The 26,486-nt window shown below is 45.5% G+C and overlaps 1 protein-coding gene and 1 long non-coding RNA gene across 4 annotated transcripts in view; one reads left to right on the forward strand and one right to left on the reverse strand.

The window, feature by feature from the left end:
• DOC2B (double C2 domain beta) overlaps window positions 1-25,597 on the forward strand; it is a 133,193-nt gene extending 107,596 nt beyond the window's left edge. For both annotated transcript variants that reach the window (XM_075120661.1, XM_075120660.1), the window contains 3 exons: window positions 17,997-18,078; window positions 19,306-19,402; window positions 20,591-25,597. In XM_075120661.1, the coding sequence (XP_074976762.1) occupies window positions 17,997-18,078; window positions 19,306-19,402; window positions 20,591-20,727 (316 nt within the window). In that variant the 3' untranslated portion in view covers window positions 20,728-25,597. The remainder of the gene's footprint in view (window positions 1-17,996; window positions 18,079-19,305; window positions 19,403-20,590) is intronic.
• LOC142069463 (uncharacterized) lies at window positions 10,148-20,640 on the reverse strand. Of its 2 annotated transcripts, none has more exons than XR_012665303.1 (4): window positions 20,551-20,640; window positions 13,767-13,839; window positions 12,713-12,870; window positions 10,148-10,928 (listed from the first exon to the last, which is right to left on the reverse strand). It is a non-coding gene; the product is annotated as an uncharacterized LOC142069463 (long non-coding RNA). The 2 variants fall into 2 exon arrangements; XR_012665302.1 differs by having other exon boundaries at window positions 10,148-11,111.
• Window positions 25,598-26,486: the final 889 nt, after the last annotated feature.

Raw genomic sequence — 26,486 nt, forward strand, 5'->3', positions numbered from 1 at the left:
TTCACAGTTAAGTCATTATTCAAGGCAATCAGGAAACATTATGCAGGGCTGGTGCCCATATCATGAGACAGGAATATTTAACCCCTTGAGAGGAGCCTGAGTAGCCTACAAGAGACTGTCCCCACCCATGCTCTGCCTTCTGATCCACCCACACTGATGAGCACTTGAGCGATCCAGTGGCGCACGTGTGGTCAGATCAGGCAACTTGGCACATGCTCTGGAGGCCTAGAGGGTTAGATCAGGGGACTGGGAGTCAAACTTTCCTGGGTTCTGTTCCCAGCTCTGCCTTTGACTCACCTGTGTGGCCTTGAAAAACAGGGGTGGCTTTGTTTGCCTCCCTCAGAGAGACAGTATGGGGCGTAGCAGTGTAAAGCTCTTTGAGATCCATGGGTCAAAGGTGCTATGGCAGAGAAAAGCGTTCTTAGTGCTGCCAGGTTCCTCATCCGGGAGAAGAATAAGCAGGAGCATTCGTCTGTGCGCTACTTACCTGGCCAAGCACCTGCACTACGAGGGCGTGTTAGCAAAAACCTGCTAGGGCTGGTGCTTCCCAACCTACAGCATGGGCCATTAGCCACCAGTCTGCAGAGCAGAGTCCTTCCTGGTGGAACCTGGGAGATAGTATTTTGCTTACCAAACACTGAGTGGGTGAGGGGAATTGGTGCAGGGATCTCGGAATGGGAATGCTGACTCACTGTGGTGCTGAAGGGGTTAGGGAGGCAGCAGAATCTTCTCAGTGAGTGGGATTGTGGGGGTCCATGCACTGTAAAAGCTGCTGGGTGCATGGACCAGAGGAGCTGCTGGGTGCATGGAGCCTTGAACCATGGGGAGGATGGTTAGCAGAACAGCGTGCATGGAGTCCCCCATCCGCACTCCCAAACAGCTCGTGGTGTAATGCACCATGCCTGGGAAAGGTTGCAGTGGTTCTGGCTTTGCATCACTCCAATCTGGCTCCCTCATTAATGCCCTGCAGATGAGTAATGAGTCGCAGCTTCCCTTTCATTTGTTCCTGTCCAATTCCTGGAGCAGCGGGGGGGCCTGGGAGTCTGATTGGGAGGCTGTGTGAGACTGTCAGCAAAGCTGGGGGTAATTATCTCTGGGGCAACAGATCCCCCACCCCAGGAGTCTGTCCGGCACTGCCATTTGGCTTGGAGGCTTCCCATCATCACCCCATGGTGGCTGACAGCTACAAGCAGCTGCAGCGATCCAGTGGCAGTGGGGGGCGTGTATGTGTTTGTGGAGCCCCAGCACTGCAATTTCCTCCCTCTCTTTCATATCAGGGGCCTCTGGCTGTTGAGAAGGGAGGGGAGAGTTTGGGGGAATAATTGAGATGTCTAATCTTGATTAGGGCCCTAATTAATTCAGCAAACCTGATAGTTTGCATAATACGAGCTCATTTCCCTGTGCTGGGGAAGCCTGGAAAGATTCAGTCCAAAGAATAACTCAGGCCAGTTCCCTCCCTTACATAGATTTTAAAGGATAGCACAGGGCTATGCAGCAGGCTGATTTTGAGTTGGGGGTGAAAGCCAGTGCCTGTGAAAGGGAGACAGCAGCCAATGGAGCAAGACATGATGCAGTAAACTTATCCCCCACATGTTCTCTGAAGGTTCTTCACTCCTGACCAGCAGCCCCCCTACTGTTCCAGCCCTTGGCTCCCCCCGCACATGTAGTTTTTCTGATGCTCCTCAGTTGTGACCCACAGCCACTCCTGGGATCTCTGCCAAAGCACTTCCCTCTTAACCTCTACCCCATTGCTGTCTCAGCCCTGAGCTTCCCCTGAGGAGAAACTTCCCATGTGTCACTGGGGGGGGGGGGGGGGGGGGCTGTGTGATGTGCATAGGTATCTGCTAAGGACAAGGCTGAGGCCAGGACACACCTTGTTGTGGACTGGGAGCGAACTGGGCGTGATATTGAAGCCCTGATGTTAGAGTGAATCTTCTCTCGGAGCCTGGGCAGGAGTTAGGGGGACTGGGAGCCGGACATGGAGCCGTTCACCTGCTGGTTCCAGGTAAGAACTCAGCCGTCCGGGGTCCCGTCACAGACAGGTGCCTCCTTCCTGGTTTACGATTTTGGCTCCTGCTCAATTTCCTGCCTCCCTCCTCCAGGGCCCCAGGCCAGTGACCTGCAGGGCTAAGAGAGCAGCTGGTGATTGTAAGTAATCAGGACAGTGCTGGCTAAAGGGAAGCCAGAGGAGGACGTGGTGATTTCTTTGCTTGCGACTCAGCATCTGTGAACTGTACACACGGCTGGTCTCTTCTACAGCCTCCGGTTCGTGCTGCTCCTTTGTCCTGTCTGCCCGCAGCCCGATCCTCTCACCCGCCTCTTCTGTCTTCTCACTGCCTCGGACACCTCCCAGGGCAGGGATGTGTTTGTGCAGCACCTGGCACGGGGGAGGCCTCTGTAGAAACAGGCTGAGATTTTCCGAGCCATTGGTAGTGTGACATCCAGTTCCTGTTAGATCTGGATGGGCATTGGGCATCCCCAGCCCCTTTGAAAGTCTCACCCATAGCAAACCAGGGAGTCCTGCGTGTTTCAGGCTGTGCTGGCCATGATGCAAGAAGCCCGCAGCCATTGGTGTGATAGTGTATGCTGAATTCCAGTTCAGGCTGGTTCATGTGCAGAGACGGGTGGGGGGTGAGAGGTGGCCTGAGATAATCAGCCAGGCTGAAAAAGCCAAAAGCCCTGTATCCCTATGATCTCCCCCCACCGCTCCCTGCCATAGTGCATGGGCAGGTAGCGTGTAGTGGACCAGTTCTGAATGATCCTCCCTGCCCCCCATCCAGCTCTGTCCCACCACTTAACAAATAATTGGATCAGCTGACCTGTAAACAGCAGGCAGCTGCTGCCGCTGTTCCAGCCCAGGATCTGCAGACATCAGAATTGTGTCTTGGCAGGGGCACACGGCTGGCCGAGGAGATGGGCTAACGGAGCCTGTTGGAGAGGGTAGATTGCATTTGCTCATCTCAGAAATACAGCATTGCTGAGACGTGAACTTCCTCCTCGCTTGCACTGTGCCTGTTGGATCCTTAATTCTACACCTGCCTGCATTCCCCCCACTCCTGAGTCCTTGCCCTTTGGGGGTGCATGTATACCCAAGAGGGCCCCGGGTGCACTGTGCTGCTGAACATGTGTTAGAGGCGTGGTCTAAAGAGCTTGTGGTATTTTTATTTTTGCAGAGCAGGTGTGCTCACGCCGGTATCTATGGCTCAGTCCCAAAGTGGGCAATTACATTCTGCCTACCCGCCCACCCCTTTCAGCTCAGTTAGACAGAGGCTTCCTGTTCTAATTGGAGGTGTTGCTGTGCACTACTTAGGAGCTGGTGTGTTTCCCTCCAGAGGTGGCGACGTTTCAGCCAGTGTATGAAGTGATTCCTGTGTATGCCAATGCTGAGGTTTGCAAAATGCTATATAGGACATCCTTATTACTACTGCCTAACCCAGCCTGTGCCAATTGTATTGTTGATAGGCAGCTGGAGGGACTATTGGGAACTATTTCATGTGTGTGACGCTGTTGCAGAACTTACAAGCTCACCAGTTTCGTGAACAGAGAAGCAGGTGGTTGTGATCTATGGGAGGCCCCAGATGTACTTGCACCTCGCTCTTGGGCTGGCCTGTTGGCACAATTTCTTTTTGTCTTGCACCTTGAGAGCCTGTGATCGTTCACTGGGAAAGAATTGTTATTCAGCAAAGCCGGACCCAGCTTCTTGCCCTGTAAAAGACTGATGTCTAAAAGCTGGAATGTGGCCCCCGCCCCTGGAGAAATGGCCTGTTTGAGCAGAGTCGGAGTACACCCCCATGAGCTCCCTGACCTCATTGCTATTCCACTCCATGCTTGTAGGGTGACAGAGCACCTGCAATAGCTTTTTATATGAATCCCCCAGTGGTCATTATTCTCCTAGGGGAATAGCTTTCAAAAAATAGGGAAGCTAAAGGCTCTTGCCCAGGGAAACCACGCTGGTAACGTCTGGAGAAGGTCCAAACCATTTGTGCCCCATAAACTCGATGTGGCTAAATTACAGAGATGTGAATTGAGATGCTTCTTTCTCTCTCACTGTGTCAGAGAGCAGGTGCAGCGTGCAGCGTTAGCACAGGATTGACTTTTATTTCCTTCCTGCCAAAGGGATTCTGCAAACCCTAATCACAACAAAAAATAAAAAGGCCCAGGCCAGGGTCGGGGGGGGAAGCGTGCTGGCCATGGAGTGCTGCCCCGGGGTGGGTGGTTCTGTGACAGCCACCATCCTGTCCCACACCAGGGACTGAGCGAGGGGCCAGTGCTAAACCCATGAGACTACAGCTTGAGCTAAAGAACCGGGCTAGTACTAGAGCTGGGCAGACCCTATACCACCCTTAACGCTAACCGGGCGTTACATCTGTATCGGTATGTACCGTAAGCTGGGCAGGGCAGGGGCTGTCTCTAGCGTGTACATGTGCAGTGCTCAGAACAGCAGGGCCCTGATCTCCAATCAAGACCTTTAGTGCTACCATCACATTACTAACGGGAGCTGGGTAGTGCTGTGCAACCTAACACTCTGTAGCTCTCACCATACGTGATCAGCCCCGTCCAATGCACGGTACTCAGGTGTTATGACATTTTGTGGTTCCATACTGAGAGACAATTATGTCAGTAGCAAAACCAATCTGCATAATGGTTCTGTACAGGCAGTGATGCCAACTGTGAGCAGCCTAACCACTTCTAATTACATGAGAATACCTCTTGGTCACCTTGCCATTTGTACTGCAAACACTCTCAGTGCGGCTACATCCTGATAGTCCCCTATCGATCCAGTTGCCCCGGTTTATCCCTTAAGGAATGCATTCTGGGGCAGGTAAGCAGGATCTCTTTCTAGCAACGACTGATGTTTCCACTTTGAAAGGGAGACTTCTAAAATAGGGGATGATGCTTGTCTGTCTCACATGGAGCTGTGTGGGTTAATTAGTGTGAGAGAGTTTGGAATCACTGGGTTGGGGTCTCTTGGCCTGTGTGGTGCCCCTTTTGGCCTTAACATCTAAGGCTGAAATTTTTCAAATCCATCTGTCAGATTTGTGCAACCAGTTTTCATAGGAAATTAACAGGAACTGGGGGACCAAACGCTGTAGCTGTTTTGAAAATTTCAGTCTGAGTTTCTGCTCAGCACCTGGAGATCCCAGCCTCAGGGTGGAAGAGGCTAAAGGAATACAAAGAACATTCCATTCACTCTGGGAATTCCATTGTCACTAGAGAGAACCTGTCCAAAGCTACCTGTGGTTGTTTCCCTGCTCTGTGGAACATCATCCACTTGAAGAAACAAATGCACTTTCTCTGCTCTCTTAACTGGGCACATATATTCTCAACCTCCTGTATTTCTTCTAGGTTTTGCATTTGTGATCCCAGCTGTTGCCTGGCTCCTTTCCTTCTAGCATAGCAAAAGGCAGGTCAGCTGCTACCTGTGAATCTTGTGCCACTATAGGTCTTGCAGGCAAGGCTCGCCATAGAATGATGCGTGTGCCTATGCTAACCTTGCAGACTGTGCCTTTACCCTATAGATCCTTTTCAACCTGCAGTATGTGGGCCCCAATTCAGATGCATGGCTGCTAGGTCTGTACAAAATGCCAACTAAATTCAGTCTGGTCAGCCTATGTTTGGAAACTCCACCCCCACATAATTGAAATTAACGGATCTCATTAAGATATGCAAATAAGGACATCATGGTGGCAGATTGCATTTCTTTACAAGCATGTTATTCCCCAGTGATTATTTTACAGCGCATCAAAATAATTTACATGGAAACCTGCCTTGTGTAATTTAAACCTCTGTTTCTTGCTCTTTTTACCCTTCACATTTCATGGATGCTAATTTATTTAAAAAGGGGAGAGGGGAAAAACAAAGTTCACCAGATTCCCTGGACTTGGGATTTTTATTACAGATGGGAATTTCTAAGTAGCTACATGATTTAGGAGTCAAGTGCCAATGAAAGTCCACCGGGATTTATGCTCCTAATCCCCCGTAGCAGGATTAGAAGTGTTATCAAAATTATGCCAGAATCTGAACACATGCTTCTCTCCTTCTCCCCTAGTGGCTAATGTAGAAGGAGCTGATCAGATGTGCCCATAGTGGGTAAGTTTGCAGTCCCAGTCTATGGCCTTGCCTACACTGGAGTTCGTCAGGGTTACATCAGCTAATTATTATTTATTGTTTTATTGCTGTAGCACCTAGGAAACCTAGTTATGGACCCCGTTATGCTAGGGGCTGGATGAACCGGACAAAGAGGGGTTTCAGAGTAGCAGCCGTGTTAGTCTGTGTCTGCAAAAAGAAAAGGAGGACTTGTGGCACCTTAGAGACTAACCAATTTATTTGAGCATCCGATGAAGTGAGCTGTAGCTCACAAAAGCTTATGCTCAAATAAATTGGTTAGTCTCTAAGGTGCCACAAGTCCTCCTTTTCTTTTTGTGGACAAGTCTCTGCCCCAGAAAGCTTTCAGTCTAAGTAGAGCTGTACCATCAAAACCCCGTGTGTAGACAGGCAAAGCTGCTATTTGCACTGGTGAGTGGAATCAAGGGTCAACTGCCATGATACTAGTTGTGGTTTAGGAAGGGTTTTCCTGTAACTGGGGCAAATTCCCAGCGTGGGCAATGCCTGTCTAATCCAGGCGCCTGTGAGTCCAGCTGTCGCTTAGCTACAGACCCAGCAGTTCATTATGTCTCCCAAATAGAGCTGTTCCTCTCCAAGGTAGACAGAGGAGGATGGGACGCCCACTAACTATCCGGAACTCTTCCTGCAGCACGATTCCATTAGCTCATTAAAGGGCTTTATTCTCCAGGCCAGCTGTGTGCAGGTCTGACAGTCCCGATGAAGCCAATACCTGCTGTTCCCTCTTTTCCAAATGACTGTCTTCTTGAGTGTGATTAATGCTGGACTTTAGTGAGGTGGGGTAGCTGTGTTTAGATAAGCAGAGCGTCGAGTATTGCTAATAAATGGGGTTGAGCATGTGCACTGCCTGCTTAATGCAATACTGCCTGCCCTGGTCCCTGGTGTGGCCAGGACTGTCTCTGTTGTTGTTGATATGTATTCTGGTGGTGTGTGTAGGCCCTCGGGAAGGTGGGGGACCCCCAAGGTGCCAGGCGCTTTACAAACATAGACTAGAATGGATGACAGTTCTAGCAAGACAAGGCTGACAGATGTGGACAAGCAACAAAATAAACAACCCGCCAACATTTTCTTCTGGGTTAGTTTCCCCCATGGAGCGTGCATGTGAGAATTTAGCCAGACAGATAGCAGGGTTGGCTGGCAATAACTAGTGCTGGACATTCGGTCAGTACAGCAGCCATCCCTCAGGACCTGGCAGGCTCGGTCCAGAAAAGTGCTGCAGGTTCGGCCAAGCCTGTGGAAGCTTTCTAGGCACAGGTCTGCACAGTGCTTCACCAGTCGAGATGTAGACTTTTCCTTCTCACCCCACCCCAGATCTCAGTGCTGCATGTGGAGGTGGGAGCTATGTTGTTATTTCTGACTTGTACTGCCCATCAGACTCCAGTCCCTGTTCCCAAGCAGGATCAGGGCCCCATTGTGCTAGGGGCAATACACACAGAAGGACAAGGCAGTCCCTGCCCCAATATAATTCCAGTTACCCCAATTCCCTTTATCTGAAAATCCTAGTAATCCGAATCCAGTGTGTTCCCCATGCAGCCCTATGTTACTTAATCACCTGCTAATAACTTCTCAATTAGCCTCTTAGCACCTGCTAGTGCTAATCAGTGGCTTTGTATTTGTACAGTAGATGTGAGCAGTCAGCTGCACTTACTGAGGCTTGGTCTACACTACCAGAGCAACTAGTTCTGTCAGCCACAGGGAGATCTCAGTGAAGATTTCAAACCCACCTCATTGGCGGAGGAGGCCAATCCATCCTTCAGGTGGTAGGGCTCACAGGGAATGGGGAGGTATTCAGATGCCTGTCACTCCTTGTGCCACTTCAGTGGGGCACAAGGATCCACACAGGGCCATCAACAGGCTCCAGAATGGCTCCTAGGTTCCTGCCTCACCCCTTCTCCCTGTTCCTCTTCTCTCCTTTCCCTGTTCTGTTCTAGTGCTCCCACCCCCCACTGTAACTGTAGCTCTAACCCCTCCCCCCGCTCGCCTGGTTTCCCCCCTCACCAGACCATGTGATCCTGACATTCAAAGTTTGCTCTGTTTCAGGAGGCAGCTGCTGCTGGACCAGTCAGCCCAGCTGCCTGTTGGCAGATTGTGCAGTGGCCTCCGGGTCAAACATTTGAGCCAGGCTGGATCTTACCACGGTGGGTTGCCCATCCCTGATGCAGATCTTGTGGACAAAGGAGCCCAATTCTATTGCACAAGCTGTTCAAACCATCTCTCACCCCAGCCCTTTAATGCACCATTAACCATCAAGCCTTTAGTCCCAAACTGGTTTCAGCAGCAATGAGCTGAACAGGCTCCCCTGTTCTGTTTTCACCCTGGATCTGATCAGATATTTTTTCCCAGTGCTCTGTTGCAGCTAAGCTCAGTAACATATTGCAGCAGAGTGAGCAGGGCTTCAAGTGCCAGCTCTTTGCTGGAGATTTTGCCGCACTGTAACACACCGCATACCCTTTGCAGGAGCATGCAAGTGCTTTGCTTGCTGACAGATGCCATCTGAATAGGAATTTTCTCCCATTCCAGAGATGTTGCTATCTGGCTTCTGGCCCTGATCCCGCCAGCATCAGACTGGGTGCTTTGACATTGAATAAAAGCGACCGTTCCATGAACTAGCATGAATGAAATTTTTTTTTTAATTTGATCCCCTTAGCATGACTGCAGTTTATTGGAGGGTTGGGAGGATGGGGACAAAAAGCTCACCAGCTGTGAAGAGCAGAAAGCGAATGCAGTCTCCTCCAAACTCAGAGCCATTCCTCCAGGCCTACCATTGGAAGGACCACTGCATTAGCTGCCTTCGGTAGGATATTCAGTTTGGTTTATAAGGTGAGTGGCTTTCAGGCACAGCAGCAGCAGCATTCCTGTGACTCTCCTTGTCCTAAATGCACCAGTCCCTCTCCCTCTGAGACTTCCACCGAATGCTCTCAACATGCTTCCTTGTGCCCCCTGCACAGTGATGTAATCGGGCCCCCAAAGACTGGGCAGCAGCAACAGCTGAACCAAGGTGGAAAAACTTCCACTATCAGACCAGCAGATACAGTGTAGGGCATGTGCATGTGTCCAAGCACCCCTGCAAATAGCTGTGCCCCCCAGTGGAGTCGTATTCAAGGACTGTTGGGAGAGGCAGAGGCCATTGGAGCGGACCTGGGAAACCTGTAAAGAGTAGTGAGAGGCCTAATGAGGTTTTGTTTCTAAGTTATTTTCCCATTTTGGAAGTATGTGGGACCAAGTTGTGGGTCCCCTGATGAGTACGGGCTGTGGCAGCTCTCAGGGGGCCTGCAAGAGGCTGTCAGCGACATAGCCAACCAGGACATCAGGGATCTGGCCAAACGAATGCACTTCCAGGGTGATAATACATGGACTCTGAGAGACAGTAGGCTTGTTAGAGCAGCAGCCTTTTCAGATGCAGTGCAATTTTTTCTCTGAGAGATAATAAAATCAGTGACTCCATCTGCTGCAGGGGATGGTGGGTTGGGGTTAGCGATGCTCTTGGCTCCGTCGGGGAAGAGAACCAGGGCAGCATTTCAAGCAGACAGTTTTTAGTTTCAAGAGTTATGATTCTTCAGGACCAGACTTCTGGAAGAGTAAAGTGCTGGGTGTAGCCAGAGAAGTGCACATATAAAATGGCACCTCCTAACTGAGCAGATCCATGCTCCTTGTGGGGCTGAAGCTATACCTGGCTCTGACAGGCTGCTGTGGAAATGTCTAGGAACATGGGAATTGCCAGACAGAGTCAGATCCAAGGCCCACCTCATCCAGTGTCCTGTCGCAGCCAGTGGCCAACACCAGATGCTTCAGAAGAAGGTATAAGAATGCTGCAGACAGTGGGCACATGGAACAGATTTACATGGGAGAATATTCCCCCCTCATAGTTAGAGATTCCTATTCAGATGACACCACCTGCAACACCTGCCAATGAGCCTATGGCCCAAGGATCAGACTCATCAGTCACCAAAGGATCCATAAAAAATAAACACCTGTGAAAGAGGGATTGCCGCTACCAATAATATATTAGCCATTTGCTATCTAATCTTAGCTATTCTTGAAACATTTAATTATCTATATAACATTAATAGTTAAAATATAAATCAATTGTTTGTATTACACAATTTACAAACAAAATTTATCAAAATCTAATTAGTTAAAGAAAAATTATTAAGAAAAGATAAAGAATACAAACAAAATTAGATCTGGAATCTTTTGCGACGCAAACCAAGTCTTCTCTATGTTATAACTAAGAGAATTAAGACATGTTGACTCAGCATTTATTTCAGCACTTTCTGGAGAGGAGGTAGGGTGGGTGTATTGTGTGTGTGCACCCACACCTCTCTCCTAACCCCCTGCAAAGAGCTTTCACATGTTTAGTGCATCATCAAGTCTACATCTCACTCCTTTCTGAGTGTGATCCCATCCAGGTAACAATGTGTCATTTCTTCACCAAAGGGAGATCAGTGTACTCCCTGCTCCCTACTTAATTGGTGTCTCACTGGCAGACTGTCTTGTTTTCCTTTGTAATAGCCATGCCATTCTCACGGTGGCTGTCCTTGCCAAGCCCTTCCAGCTGTGACAACTACAAACAATTAAAGGAGAGCATGTAGAGCAGAGATGCCAATTTCATAAGTCAGTGGCATGTGATTTAGCTGGCTTCCTCATTCCTCAGGGCAGATTCCAGCAGGACAGAGTAGATTTATTTCCGTGAAGTTTTATCTTCCACTCTCTAACTGATAAACACGGTAGGCTGCAGGATTTTGTTCCTCTGAAAATGTACTTTGATCCAGGATACCTGAAATGCCCTTTGGCTGACTTTTCACCTAGATGTGAAAAGGAGTGTTGTAAGCAAGAATGAGAAGTGATTCTTCCGCTCTACTCTGTGCTGGTAAGGCCTCACGTTACTGTGTCCAGTTCTGGGCACCACATTTCAGGAGAGACATAGACAAATTGGTGAAAGTCCAGAGAAGAGCAAGAAAAATGATTAAAGGTCTAGAAAACATGACCTATGAGGAGAGGTTGAAAAAATTTGGTTTTAGTCTGGAGAAAAGACGACTAAGGGGGGACATGATAACAGTTTTCAAGTACATACAAGGTTGTTACAAGGAGGAGGGTGAAAAATTGTTCTTATTAGCCTCTGAGAATAGCACAAGAAACAATGGGCTTAAATTGCAGCAAGTGACTTTTAAGTTGACAACAGGAAAAACTTCCTAACTGTCAGGGTGGTTAAACACCGGAATAAATTGCCTAGGGAGGTTGTGGAATCTCCATCATTGGAGATTTTAAAGAACAGGTTAGACACTCACCTGTCAGGAATGGTCTAGCTATTACATAGTTCTGCCTTGAGTGCAGGGGACTGGACGAGATGATCTATTGAGATGATCTATCTCTTCCAGTCCTACATTTCGTTTTAGACAAGCCCTTACTTCTAAATAACATGTACTCTTTTCAAAACTCCCTCCCCTTAGCACTGTCTCTTGAAATTGCCGGTCTTAGGCCTGATCTACACTTAAAAGTTTTGCCAGCATAGCCATGTCAGCTGGGAGTGTGAAAAAATCACTTCCCTAGCCAACACAGCTGCACAGCAAAACCCGCAGTGTAGACTGTTATACCAGCAAAAATGGCCTTTTGCCAGCATATTTTATTTCATTTGGGGAACTGGTATAAGCGAAACCAGCAAAATAACTCTTTAGATGCTATAAGCTGTCTCTCCACTAGGAGAATTGGCCTGTATAGCTGTATCAGTATATTTGTACTGTAAGCCCTTTCTTGTGTAGACCAGGCCTGAGAAAATGCGATTCCAAGGAGCTTCCTAAATATAAAACTATTGTACTAAGACTCAGATCCAGAGTTTCTAGCATCCAGAGAACCAGAGCTCTTTCCCTACATAGTAAATGGAGCAGTGGAAATATGTGCATGGTACAGAGCAATCCAATATTAAAATATTGTCTGGGTTCCATGCAATATTTGTGTGCTGCTGTTTACCCCTTTGGAATAGGAGTCAGGATATAAATACAGCACATGGGGAATACAGCCCTCAGCTTTGGTAGCGTTCCTAGTAAATCATGGGGGAAGTGGCAGCCTCTGCAGTCCAATCTGGGTTCTATTTGAGTTTTAAATCTGTATCTTTCTGAATGTGATTTGACCTCCCCTTTCAAGTACAACTTGATTAGTGCCTGACTGATCTATTGCCCTGCTGGGGCTTTTCAGATTGTATGTTGTCTCTTATCAGCTGGGCACAGGCTGTAAGGGTGTAGGGACTGGGGACCACTGATAACTTGGCTTAACTTTAGATTCCCCTGTGGAGTTCTGTCACTGAATTTCTACTGACAAGTGCTGGCATTGCCATGCGTGCTGTGATAGCCATGCATGCTGTGCTGGGTAGCACCCATGTGCCGATCCCCATCAGAGGGCGGGCTCTCCCTCCCCGAAACACACTTCTGTTATTGGAAGACCCAAAGAGCTGTTTTAAAGTGACGCGACACCCAAAACAGGGCTCCTATTGATAGAATTGTATGGCCTGAATATAAGGAGTCTGACAAAAATGCCCACACCCCCAGTGCTAAAGGTATATTTATGCCATTTCCTATCCCTGTCGGCTGCATACCTGTAGCAGCAAGCAGAGTGTGGACTGGAAACCAGATGAAGGCATTTGCACAGGAGGGACCATACCCTGCTCCTTAGCTGGGATGCACACAACTCTTCTCTGGCTGTCTGCTGTGGGTCACCTGTGCCAGTCGTGGGTGTTTCTCCTGCTCCACGCCCCTGTAAAAGGTGCCATGGCATTAAAGGGGGCTGCTATACTCCTGTGTATTTTACTATCCGATGCAAATCTGGTTGTGGGGAAGCACCTGCTTGTCTCCTTGGAGTTCTGGGAGATGGTCCCTTTGAAAATCAGGCCTTGAAAATCACACTGTTAGCTCTTAGCTGATTGGAATCCAGAAAGAGCCACTCACCTTTTGGACTGTTTTCATACAAAATATTCAAAAGGCTGCTGGCTGCCAATGCCCATGGTGATGTGAGAACACGCTGCAGGTATGACCAGGGTCTCTGGGCTATGTAATGACCCTCCTCCTTTTCAGCAGAGGATGATCATGGCATTAATCCTTTTTAGAGCAGGTTTGGATATACTTAATTTCAAATGGCCTTTGGCTTCATTTAGGGTGATACTACTGATCTAACTGTGCGAGCTGAGTCTATTCTACCAGCCTGTACGCATTTTTGGCACTTAGGGGTAACCCATCATCTAGAAACATTTCATAGCTAACACGTTAGACACATATCTGATGGTCATCCCCAACGTGGATGGAGATGCTGCAAGTGGTGAAGTTTTTCTATACCACTGGATGTTTAAATGTTATTGGGCATCCAGTCAACCACAAAAAAATCATATAAAGGGCAATAGCTTGTCGAAACTTAGTCTAATTTTGACTAAAATTGGCAGAGAGCTAAATACAACTGATGATGCAACTATGTAATCAAAACAGTACTGCTTTGGACTTAACTATCTTGAGTAATTTTGTATCATCTGCAAATTTTGCAGCCTCATCATTTAGCCTTTTTATAGATAATTTATTAACATGTTTAATAGCACTGGTCCGAGTACTCACCCACCTCCCACGCAACTTCAGAGCGGGATGTCCCTGTTCAAACAGTCTCACCTTCTCTGGGACAAACATCCTCCAAAGAAAGCCAGGAGATTCACATGGTGTTCCCACCTCACTGAGAAGTTCCCTGGAAGGCAAAGAATCCCACTGCAAATCCCTTTAACAGGCAGAACCAGGATTTGAACCAGAATCCCCTACCTCCTAAACAAGTCCCCAGCTACTGGACTAGGGAGCGTTTCTAACTCTTTGGCTGGCCCAAACACTACTTAAGTAAAGCGGAACAGCTCCAACAGGCAAGAAGGGGGGCCCCCACCATCAGTCTCGCCCATCCTCCAATTAATTAATTAAAGCTTCAGCAAGAGAAGAGGAGCAACCCACACCACAACATCCCTTAGCTGATTAGGAAACCCACTGGAGAGATAGAAGTCTATTCAAATCCCACCTCAGGAAGCGAGCTGGGGAACTGAACGACATCCTAGGCAAGTATCCAAACCACTGGGGTAGTTTACGTAGAAGGCCTCTGACTCCTTCCCCCTCTCTCCTCAGTTGGTTGAGGGTGTTAGGCAGCAGCCTAACTCTCTCACAAGAAACAGTTTAGGCCCCAAAGTCCCCTGCCTCCAGGAGAGGGGATCCTGTGTGGCTCACAGGCACTAACCTGTGTGAAAGGCAGGACTTAATACCCACCCCGCTCAGCATCTCCCAGTGGCTAGCTCAGGCAGTATCCTGCCTTGAGCGCTGGCTTTTGTGGGTCCTGTTTTTAGGTCACTATCTCTCCCCCTTCAGTGAAGAGGGAGCCTGTCAAGGTTCCTCCCCCACTCTGAACTCTAGGGTACAGATGTGGGGACCTGCATGAAAAACCTCCTAAGCTTATCTTTACCAGCTTAGGTCAAAACTTCCCCAAGGTACAAAATTTTACACCCGTTATCCTTGGAATGGCCGCTACCACCACCAAACAATTACTGGGTACCCAGCCCAAAGAAAAAGCAAATGGGTAGAACACACACCCCCTATTTACTTTTAGGAAGAAAAGAAAAAAAAACAAAAAAAAAAACAATGGGTTGGAAGACTGTGAATTTCCCTGCAGGAGTTAAGTACCCTGCCTCCAGGCAAAAAAACCTGCAATTCACAAGATAATCCCCTTTTGTCTCTGCTTGGCCAAAGTTTCAAAGCTGCTTTCTGGACTTTCTTTCCAAAGAAAAAAAAATTTCCTTTTTAAACTCTGTATTTCTAGTTCAAAAAATCTCAACTGGATCTCAAATGATTTCAGGTTAATCCCACCACTGTGCCACCATGTCAAGGTTCCTCCCCCACTCTGAACTCTAGGGTACAGATGTGGGGACCTGCATGAAAAACCTCCTAAGCTTATCTTTACCAGCTTAGGTCAAAACTTCCCCAAGGTACAAAATTTTACACCCGTTATCCTTGGAATGGCCGCTACCACCACCAAACAATTACTGGTTACTGGGGAAGAGCTGTTTGGACGCGTCTGTCCCCCCAAAATACTTCCCAAAACCTTGCACCCCACTTCCTGGACAAGGTTTGGTAAAAAGCCTCACCAATTTGCCTAGGTGACTACAGACCCAGACCCTTGGATCTTAAGAACAATGGACAATCCTCCCAACACTTGCACCCCCCCTTTCCTGGGAAATGTTGGATAAAAAGCCTCACCAATTTGCATAGGTGACCACAGACCCAAACCCTTGGATCTGAGAACGATGAAAAAGCATTCAGTTTTTACAAGAAGACTTTTAATAAAAAAATAGAAGTAAATAGAAATAAAGAAATCCCCCCTGTAAAATCAGAATGGTAGATATCTTACAGGGTAATTAGATTCAAAACATAGAGAACCCCTCTAGGCAAAACCTTAAGTTACAAAAAAGATATACAGACAGAAATAGTTATTCTATTCAGCACAATTCTTTTCTCAGCCATTTAAAGAAATCATAATCTAACACATACCTAGCTAGATTACTTACTAAAAGTTCTAAGACTCCATTCCTGTTCTGTCTCTGGCAAGAGCAGCACACAGACAGACACAAACCCTTTGTTTGTCTCCCTCCTCCCAGCTTTTGAAAGTATCTTGTCTCCTCATTGGTCATTTTGGTCAGGTGCCAGCGAGGTTACCTTTAGCTTCTTAACCCTTTACAGGTGAGAGGAGCTTTCCCCTGGCCAGGAGGGATTTCAAAGGGGTTTACCCTTCCCTTTATATTTATGACAGAGCCTAAGTGCCTACCTCAGTCTTTGGGGAGCCTGTTGTTGCTCTAGTGATTTTCTGAGCATCTAAAAGTTAGGTGTGGCAATATGCAGCGTAGCCATCCCTAAGTCCCTTTGTGGATCTGGGCCACAGTGCTGAGACCATGTCTACTTGGTCCATAGCACAGTGACTGTAAGAGAGCTGAGAATGGGCATGTCATAGGCATATAGCCCTGAGACCAGAAGAGATGAGTTGCTGAGAGTGTGCATGCTCATTTCATACCACAAACAACTTACTAAGACCAAAAAATCTGAAAATGAGCATGCTTTGTGACTGCCACAAGCACTGAGACCAGGCCAGGGAACTGAGAACAAGCAGCCTCACTGCATGCCATAAACACAAAGCCCTGAGCCTGGGGGTTGGGGTATCCAAATGTGTGCATGTGAGAGGCATTCTGAAGCTCCCCTCCCCCCCCCACTTTTCCTGGTTGGGGGGTGGGAAGGGAGAGGGCTGTAGGAGAAAAGCTTTAAACTCTGTCTCCAGACACTTCTCTGGGTGCTCAGCTGCTGTCTTCAACCATCTCTTTTTTTACTATACCACTGAAAGCTGAAATAGTCACATCCCCTGACAGCGTAAGAGTTGGCACCATCAGACACATGGCCAGTCCCAGCTCCAATGCCACTCTAGGCACTGGAATGAAGCTCTTCTTTTGGCCAACCCCAGTTTTGAAATAGAATTCATCTACCATGAGAATAGAGCATCTTCGAGTGTTGCTTTGGTAATGGTGTTAACACAGCAATCAATCACATTTCTGTGCAATATGTTTTCTGCTTTTTACTTAATTGCTTTTTATGAATGGAGTGTTTTTCATAAAAATAAATCCTTGCATTTTTTTTTAAGTGCGCATCAGCTTTGGCTGCATATTCTCCAAAGTAACATAAGTCCCTGTTTATTACCACACAGTCATTTTGGCAGTTGCCTATTGTGCTAACACAAACAGTAGATTATGGCTTCAGGGCATGACTAAGAAGCAGGAGCCGTTAGAAAAGTATGTTGTTTTCATGCATAAATCCTAAATCTGAGTGAGATACAGAAAACATGAGAGGAAAACAGAACTGATTTTTAAAGGCGCAGCGTCAACTTTAACTACGTTTAACTCTTTGTGAATCTTAAAAGATTTCAGGCTCAACACCTTCTTCCCGTATGATTTTATTTTTCTTTGCTGTGTGAAACACGCATGTAAAGAGCAGAGCAAATTGGCTACATGCAAAGTGCTGTCCAGTATATTTGTTCCTGCTACCCTCTTTGAGTTGAGGGGATGCTTGTAACATTAGTAGGTAAAAAATGGTTCAGGCATAAATGTGAGGTTTTTTAAAGTGACTATTTCTTTAGAAGGCACCATGACCTTTAGAAGGCAGCAGGACAGAGCACTGAACTGGGACTCTGGGAACCCAACTCAAGATTTTTGAATGCTTGGGGATGGCAGTACTGATGTCTAATCTCTCTCATTCATAAATGTTCTTTGTATCTCAGCAAGGATCTAGATTTGTGCCACTGGATGTGGACTGGTATTCTACTTTAGAGTCTTTAATGCATGGCTACCTAGGATTTAAGCCAGCATTTCTGGAGGCAGGAATTATTCAGAGCACACTTGTGCTGTGCATGCAGCTCTAGTGGCCTCTAGGGACTGGAGTGTGGTATAACCATTGCACTATGAGAAGGTGTATAGTAGAATCTGAACAGCTGCTCAGCTGAGTTGAAGCAGTGCCTCTTTTTAACGTCAGAGGCCAATGTGCTACTTTCCACCGCTGCACTGGCTACTTTCCACCGCTGCAATGACTTTCACTCAAGGATCTCAAAGAACGTCATCCACGATAGGTAAAAAATAATACCACCCTTTTACAAAACAGGAAGCCATAGCTCAAGGCAGGCCAGTAGTTTACCTGTGGTCACACAGTGAGTCACCAGCAAAGCTGGGAATACAATTCAACTGATTGTGGGAACAACTTAGGTCAAACTTGTAAAAAAGAGATTCTGACTGTCAGCTAGATGGCTGTGTGTTCTGATCAAGGTCTTTATTATAATTACAGCTACTTGAAACCAGATGAGGACAAGAAATCAAAGCACAAGACTGCAGTGAAAAAGAAAACACTAAATCCTGAATTCAATGAGGTACTTTAGCACCACACTGTATTTGATAGCTGCTCTCTCTGAGCGCCTCACATATCAAGAGGATAGGTCTATAAATCACATCAGTTTCCCCGGCTGCAGAACATCCAATCATATTCTGCCTCTGCTTGCCTTACTTAAATACTTCTATTGCAATCTGAGCAGTGAATAAACACCCTTCCTCTGGCACTCCTGGCTGGGATCCTTGCATCTGCCACCCCAGTGGGTCTGGTGTAGAGGCACCTTATCCCCATCTCAGTTATGGAAGTGGACACAAGTCTGGTTTATGCAGTTGTATTTTTCACAAGCGCTCAGTGAGGATGAGGGTGGTTATCTAGCCTGGCTCATGCTGGTGCAGCAGGGTGCACAGGATTTGCTTTATCTGCTTTGGTACTTCTGTGGCCCCACCTCCATCACCATCACCTTCGAGCACCTAACTATCTTTAATGGATTGATTCTCCTCACTTCTGTGAGGTAGAGAAGTGCTACTATCTTCATTTTACATGCTGGAAACTGAGCCCCAGATCCTCATTGGTATTTAGGTGTCTAACAGCAGGGTCAGGGCCTAAGTGACTTGCCCATGATCATGCAGGAAGTCTATAGTAGAGCAGGAAACTGAACCCAGGTCTCCCAAGTCCCAGGCTTGTGCACTAACCACTGGATAATCCTTTCTCTCATTCACCTATTTCTGTTAATGCAAGTGAAAAAGAAACCTTGCTGTGCACCACTTGCTAGGTCTCTCCATGGTAGGACCACCTGGAATGGCCAATGAGTGTTAGTCATATACAATTAAAGCCCTCTCTTCCTCAATCGCTCGTGACACAGAGCATAAGCATTGGCTCATGATTCACCTCCCTTTGCATATGTTTAGTCATTGTTAAATGAGAATTTTCCTGGCCCAGAAAACAAATGACACCAAGGGACATATGCAGTGATCCCAGTAAGTAGATGCAATTCTTTATGCACTAGCTCCTCAGAGCCAACTGCTTCTATTCCTGGCCTACCGCTCCTCTGTTCCATCCAGCTGACATGCTCTGCAAGCCACTCAGTCAGTCCTATTAAATAGCACCTTCAAACCTTCCTTATTGCTGTAGCTTACAAGCATTTCCTGTGAAACATTTTGATCCTGCATTGAGGATACTCTGTAAAACCACACTGCACTGCGCTAGCATAGCTAGGGTTTTGGAGATGACATGTTGCCTCCTGAATTCGATCTCTTCTCCCCAACAGGAATTTTGTTATGAAATAAAGCATGGTGACCTGGCAAAGAAGACCTTAGAAGTCACTGTGTGGGATTATGACATTGGAAAATCAAATGATTTTATTGGTAAGTAAGATGCTCTTGAAGTAAGTTTAAAGCTGCTTTGGGCATGTGCCCTTTAACATAAATCAACTAAGGGCTTGTCTGTATGACCACTTAGCTTATGGCAAGCGGGGGTAGAAATCTGTCGCACACTAGCCTGCCCAATTGGACCCTGCTGCCACACACATAAATTCTGTTGTGCACTTTGCTACCTTGCTTTGAAATGGGAGTAGATTAAAGTACCCCAGTGAACTTGTGTGGCAGGCGGGTGTAATTCCCATGCACTAAGCATTCATGTAGACAAGCCCTTACGCTCAGCTCTGGCTTCCCACTCTGCAGTAGGACGAGCCTGTCTCCATCCACCTTGATTTTCAAAGCCTTTTCTTCTGAAAGCCAGAGACGAGTGACAGTGGAGGCTTAATATGTCTTTGTTGAATGCAAAGGCTTCAAACCACCTTTGCAGTATTTAGAGGTCATTTTGTTTGTGGCCATAATGATTTATGGCCAAGGAGAATTCATTACCTCCTTATGCCTTTGGAATGAGAGGGGCATTTGCAGTCCCGCTCTGAGCCATCCTTAAAAAAGGACAGGCTGTTCCAGCTTCCATGTTTGCTTCCCTGAGCATAGAATACTTTGGCATGTGATTTAACTGGCTTTCCATTTCTTGGTCAGATTCTAGCCCAACCCCTCCCCCCACGCTAAGAGACCTGTTAAATCAAGATGGATACTTCTAGGGCAACAAATTACACAAACAAATCACTTGTAATTTGACATTGTCGAGAGTATTAAACTCAGAGGATGGGGGCAGCACCATAAAGGCAGCATGGGACAGAGCCAAGCCCGTTAGCAGTGCTTGAAAGATGTACTCCTTCCTCTTCGCCCAGCTCCAAGTGAGTGGGGCCAGGATAATCTAGTCAGGAAGCTTTCATCTACCCAGTGATTGTGCTCGCTAGCAGCGTCCACCCATCCACCCACACTAAAAGGAAGAAAATGTACCTGTGTGTGACAGTGAGGACTCCCTTTCCACTTGCCCCTCTAAACAGCTGTTTCCAATAGCTACCAAGGAGCATGGAAAGCTTTGCAATGTCACACTGCATATATCTCACTGGATAGCTGAACAAATGTCAGTAACAGACTTCTCTGTCTGTCTTTACTGGCATAGCTTGGCTTACCTCTGTGGAATGAGCTGACTGTCTCTCTCTCTGTGCTAAGGTGGAGTAGTGTTAGGAATTAATGCCAAAGGTGAGCGGCTGAAGCACTGGTTTGATTGCCTGAAAAACAAGGACAAGAAAATAGAGCGCTGGCACACATTAACGAACGAGCTGCCAGGAGCCATCCTCAGCGATTGACCCTAAAGACAGGCCCGGGATCCTGAAGATAGCCCAGCTCTCTCTCTCACAACCAGAACCAGGAACAATTCATGCCTTTGGACTTCTAGTTTACTTACTACATTTAAAAGGATACTAAGTCAGCAAGAAAGAGTGGCTTGGTAAATTCCAACTGATGGTCAGGCTGCAGGGAAATACCACTGAACAAGACACAATTTATTTTCTCTGTTCAGTGGGTGCGATCCCCTCGGGTTTTCTCCCAGGTGTCTCTGAGCACCCCCTCTCTCCAACACACACATACACATTGTCAATTGAGAGAAAAAATGGCCTGCATGCACTAGAATTGTGACTTATTTACTAACTATTTGATATACTGAATTATCTTCTTGCTGCCTTGCAAAATGAATGGATCACTTTTTGTTTGTGTAGCTACTATGAGCAAAAAGCATTATTAAATGGAACTGTTTTACTAAGGCGACTGTGCCACATTTCTGGTTGTCAGTTTCTGTGGTTTGGGCCCGAACAGTCGAAATGCACTTAAACATCACGGTTTGAAATGATCATCTTCTCCAATAATCGATGAGGACTGTTTGCTTTTCTTTCAGAAATGTAATGCTTGTCCTGTCTGATAATCTATATGAAGTATACCAATATGCTAAAAGGGCTGTGCAGCTATATAAGGCTATATATATATATATATATATATATATATACACACACACACACACATACTTCCTTATATACAGTAGGCACTTGCAGCCTCACCAGAAATAATATAAGGCTTCACATTTGCTAAGAGAAGTTTTGATATTTAAGAAAGATCAGAAAATCAACAGACCATTCCATTCCAGCACTTACTCTTGCTCTGTTACAGACAGTGGGACTTCACACTAGCACTTCCATGCAGCTGCTATTTTTAGGAAACCATGAATCTGCCTTTCTTCCTGTCAACTACACAGCTGGTTTGAACAGGACTATTTTTCAATTAAACTTACCTTCAGATTTTACTTTTAGTGCAGACATTTCATTCAGGTTAGTGAGAATGAGCAGAACCCCCAAAGACTTGCCACCAGCTAGAAGGGCAAGAGGAGGCAGTCTTGATGCTACAGTAAGTGCCATGGATCAAATTCTGCCTTTGATTACATGCACACAACCTTCATGGACTCCAGTGGGCATTGCACACGTGTTAGGGACAGAGAATTTGGCTTTGTCTCTTCCTTTATTCAACCTTCTTAACAATGTATGTAACTCCATAACTCCCCAGGTAGGCCAGTTATCCATTCCCCTCTACAAATCTGTTCTTTGCATCTGGGCTGGCTCCAGTCAGTGTCCAAAGACTTAGGCCCTGATTTTGCCCTACTGACATCATTGGTAGTTTTGTGGGAACATAATCAATCCCTGGTGGAATGTGCAAGGGACAACTGCAAGTCTGAGTTATTGAGAGTGATCCAATCTAATAAAAAGCTGGTTCTAGAATCTCTCCCGCTACCAAACACATAGCTCCCAAACCAAAATTCTCTACTCTGTCACAGTCACACCATACACTGGATCAAAGTTTCCCCTCTTCCTTTCATTAACCACACTGTTCTATTTTCCTAACCTTGTCCAAGACAGTTCACAGGTTTTTCTGCAAACACAACAAGTCACAAATGAGCTAAACTAACTGCAAAATGCTGCATGTTGTCAGAATTTTCAGAAGCCTTTAATCCATGCATTATTGAAAAGGTCCATAGTTACATTCAAGTCTTTACTCTCTACTACGTAGTAGTTCATAAACATGTATTTTGGGGCTGAAAGTCACTTTTTGGCAACAATCAAATCTGTTTAGATCTACATTTATTTTTCAAAGTTATAATAGTACACCGTGTTAGATATGGGAAAACCTTCTTAGGGTCTTTTTAACAATGTAATATTTGTAGTGAATTATGCAGATATGCATGAATTTTATTTGAATGCCAACAGTATGTCAAGTTAGATGATCTCACCAATTCTTTCTTGCCCATGTATGTTACTTTTCCAGCACTTTAAAATATAGCAGGATATTTAGGGCTTGATTTCAGAAGTGCTGAGCCCCCACAGCTCTCACTGGTGTCCATGGGAGCTGCATGTGTTCAAGGGCTCTGATAATGAAGCTCTTAGAATGGCCAGGAATAATAGGGACTCTCCCTTTTTGTCAGTTATTTTAAAAGTACCATTTGTTTAAGCATATATTTTGCCATAACACTGGTTTATGCCTAATGTGGAGTGGGACATAATGTGTGCATTTTTTCATTTTGTATTGAAGTCTTTTTTAACTGGGCTGTATATATAAATTGCATGCAAGATGGTTGTTGTCATGCAAGAACTTGTTAAATGTTTGATACCAATGTTTTGCTACAATGTGAAGGCTGCAGTAATTGTCCTTAACTGCATCCTACAACAATTTTGTATTTCAGTATTATCTATGTGTACTTTTTGTTGGATTTGTTAATATTTATAAATAGAACCCAAAATAAAAAGGAAAAAAAAGGTGAATTCTAAAGGTTCAGCTCTGAGTCTCCCCCTATTTGTACAGTAATCGCTCAGTCCACTATGCCGCATTTTAAACTCTCAGATGCTGGATTGACAACGAACATGACACAGACTTTCACCTCCTTTGAGGTTGTGTCAATTTTCACAGGCGCTAGACGAATCGTTTAGGATTTTATGCACTTTTTTTTATGATCTTAACTTTTCAGAGCACTTCAGGGGCAAAAATTGCTCAGCAGCAGCTGATTCTACCTGGAAAAAAATGTTTCTTTTGCCAGTTGTAAAACCAAGGGCCAAATCCTGCTTGTTTTACTCATGTGAGTAATCCTACTGAAGTCAGCTGAGTGAAGAGCAGGATCTGGCTTCCAATTTGTATTGGGACAATGTTGGAATGTTACAAGTGCATCATGAAAAATGCTATCTTTTTGCTGCCTTAGGATTGTTTTACAAGGCATACTGACCCCTGACAGAAACTCAGAGTAGATATTCTCTGTGACATTACAAGTACCTGCTGGGTTCAAAAAGGGTTATGAATCCACATGGGGGATAAGCAGCAGAAGCAGATGAACTAAGCAACGAAGAGGTATTTCCTAGTGGGGGAAATCAAAGGTGCAAAATTAAAACCCAGAGTAGAGCTAGCTAGTGGATTTATTTTTGGAGTTGGAACGTCTGCATTTTAATCTCAGCTCTTCCTGTGGCTTGCTGTGTGGCCTTGGGCAAAGTCACTTAGCCACTCTGCCTCTGCCTCCCCATCTGTAAAACAGGGATATTTATCTACCTCACTGGGGCATTGTGAGGTTTGTACATCGCTTTGAAAATTTAAAGCACTACAATTGTGTGGAAAAACCCTGAGTGGGGTTCAGAGGTTTCCAGTAGTGTCACTAAAAGGAGTTATTTAGTAACATTACCAGGGAGGCATTTTAAAAGGAATATGGCTGCTCTGAGAGTGCTTCAGTGCATGGGGTTATTTTAGCCAAATGGTACAACATGCTCTGTGGCTCCTAAGATGATTGATAAATAGTATTTCCAATATGCGTCAAGGAATGCAGTGACAAATTTGTGAATTTGCCGTTCAAATAAAAGCTACATAAAGGAGCAAGGAAATATTTCTAAAGTCATTTTATCCAAAAGATGAGATTACAGCTACCTGTGGAATTCCACTTTCAGCTGAGTTCTGTAGATTTGGAAGATTTAACTTTATTTGCCAAGGGTTTATATTCAGAGTTCAAGACAGTGAGTAGCTAAATTGGTACCAGAGGTGAAGATCCTATTTAAAGGGTGGCATCTAGCTTAGGGAGCACCGGCTCTTTAACAATACTAGCTTTTTTTATTCAGCATCTCAAAATGAAGGCAGTAGCTTTGAATTTCAAACCTCCTACTGAATATTCCCAAGAGTCCCTTCTCATGAGTCCTTCTTTGTTACCAAATATCAAACTGCATGTGTTTTCCCATCAGTGTACATAGGACCAACTTATCAACTACCTAGCCTAATACACGATATGCAACTAAATGTATACTAGATTTGGACACTTATCTCATCTTGGCTAGCTGTCCTCTGTTTGTTGCAAAGTGCGTGATTGTGTTCTTACAAAAAACAGCTCCAGTTGCAAATCAGAAGTTTATGTGGCAATGCTCAGCACTGTTAACTGCTTCCTGTATTCATGCTCTCTATAGACAAAGAAATAACTGAGCATTAAGTTTTTCTTGATATTGTTTAAAATGAGCTAAATGACAACAAAAAAATTCAGTGTCTATGTTTACACAGCTGCCCCAAACGCATTGCAGTTTCTAACAGTTAGTGATTTTCCAGCCAACCACAGCAGATTCTCAGCTATTCAATAGTCAGCTCCATAATGCAGATATTTACTGGATTTTGCAGTAAGTATGTTTTTAAAAACTGACAGACTGAATGGGCATTAACATTGCTCCAAACCTTGTTTCCCCTCCCATCCGCCCCACCCAAAGTATCTGCCTTTCAGCTTTTAATCCAAAACCTGTTTTGGTCTAAGGACAGCTTCATGTACTAGAATTCCCCAGCTAGTACCTTGGGACAAATTTACCATATATACCAGGAGAAGGTCGTTTTTGTAATTTTCTTACTTGTCTCTAATACTCCTGCACCCTTATTCTCTGTGACCTCCATGTTTCTCCTGAGAATAGGGGAGATGCTTAGGTCTTGACTTGCATAGTAAAACTGGTTGGCTGGCATTTTTATTGCAATCCTCTGTGTTTGTATCAATATTTGGTTGTAACTTCAAAGGTTTTTGGACTGAATTAATGAAGCAGGGAAGAGCATGCATTGTATTTAATGTACTAGGTTTGACTTGTCTTTTTAACAAAGTTAAAATAAAGAATGCTTATGCATTGGCTTTGGCATATACTATTCAAATCTAGATCTCCCCTCCTACAGTCCATTTTGGGTAATGCTCCCATATACCAAAGTTCCCAAACCTATTCCTGTTTCGTATTTGCTCATTCACACATGAGAATTAATATTTCCAGTACAGAACGTGCGTGCCCAGGACCAGCACTATCTGCTGTATATCAGAGCCACTGAAAATATATTTCATATGTGAAAAATTATTGAGTGCCTGTTTCACAGTGTCATACCTATCACGCTGGTGAATAAGATGGTACATATTAAATGTCACAAATAATTTGATAAAGTCACCTTAAAATATCAGATTATATTTAATTCCATTGCACAATCACAACTCCATCAGCCAGATCCTCGGTTTGTGTAAATCAAAGTAGCTTCACTCAAGGTAATTGCACTGTACCTATTTACACCTGCTGGGGATCTGGCTCCTGAGTAGACAGAACTTAAAAGGCTTAATTAATAATATTAATGATATTGTGGTAGCACGTAGGAGCCCCAGTCCTGGATCCCACTGTGCTAAGCACTATACAATCACAGAACAAAAAGATGGTCCCCCACCCCAAAGAGAAAACAATCTAAGTACACTGTACTGCATTCCCTGCCTACTCAACCCCACCAGAGACTTTGAGGGTGCAAGGCAGTCAGGAGCTGACCTTTCAGCTATGTAAAATGTTGATTTGTGAACATACAGAGACTCAAGAAATAGACTCTACCTACCTTCCATATCGCTAATGCAGTTAGAGACACTGTTGCCTAGTGGATAAAGCACTGGAATGAGACTCAAGGGACCTAGGTTCTATTTCTGTCTCTGCTACTGACCTACAGGCTGATATTGGGAAAGTCACTTCCCCTATCTGTGCCTCAGGATCCCCAACTGTAAAGTAGGGACAAT

This window comes from Caretta caretta, chromosome 17, assembly GCF_965140235.1.
Source record: "Caretta caretta isolate rCarCar2 chromosome 17, rCarCar1.hap1, whole genome shotgun sequence".
Lineage (NCBI taxonomy): Eukaryota > Metazoa > Chordata > Testudines > Cheloniidae > Caretta > Caretta caretta.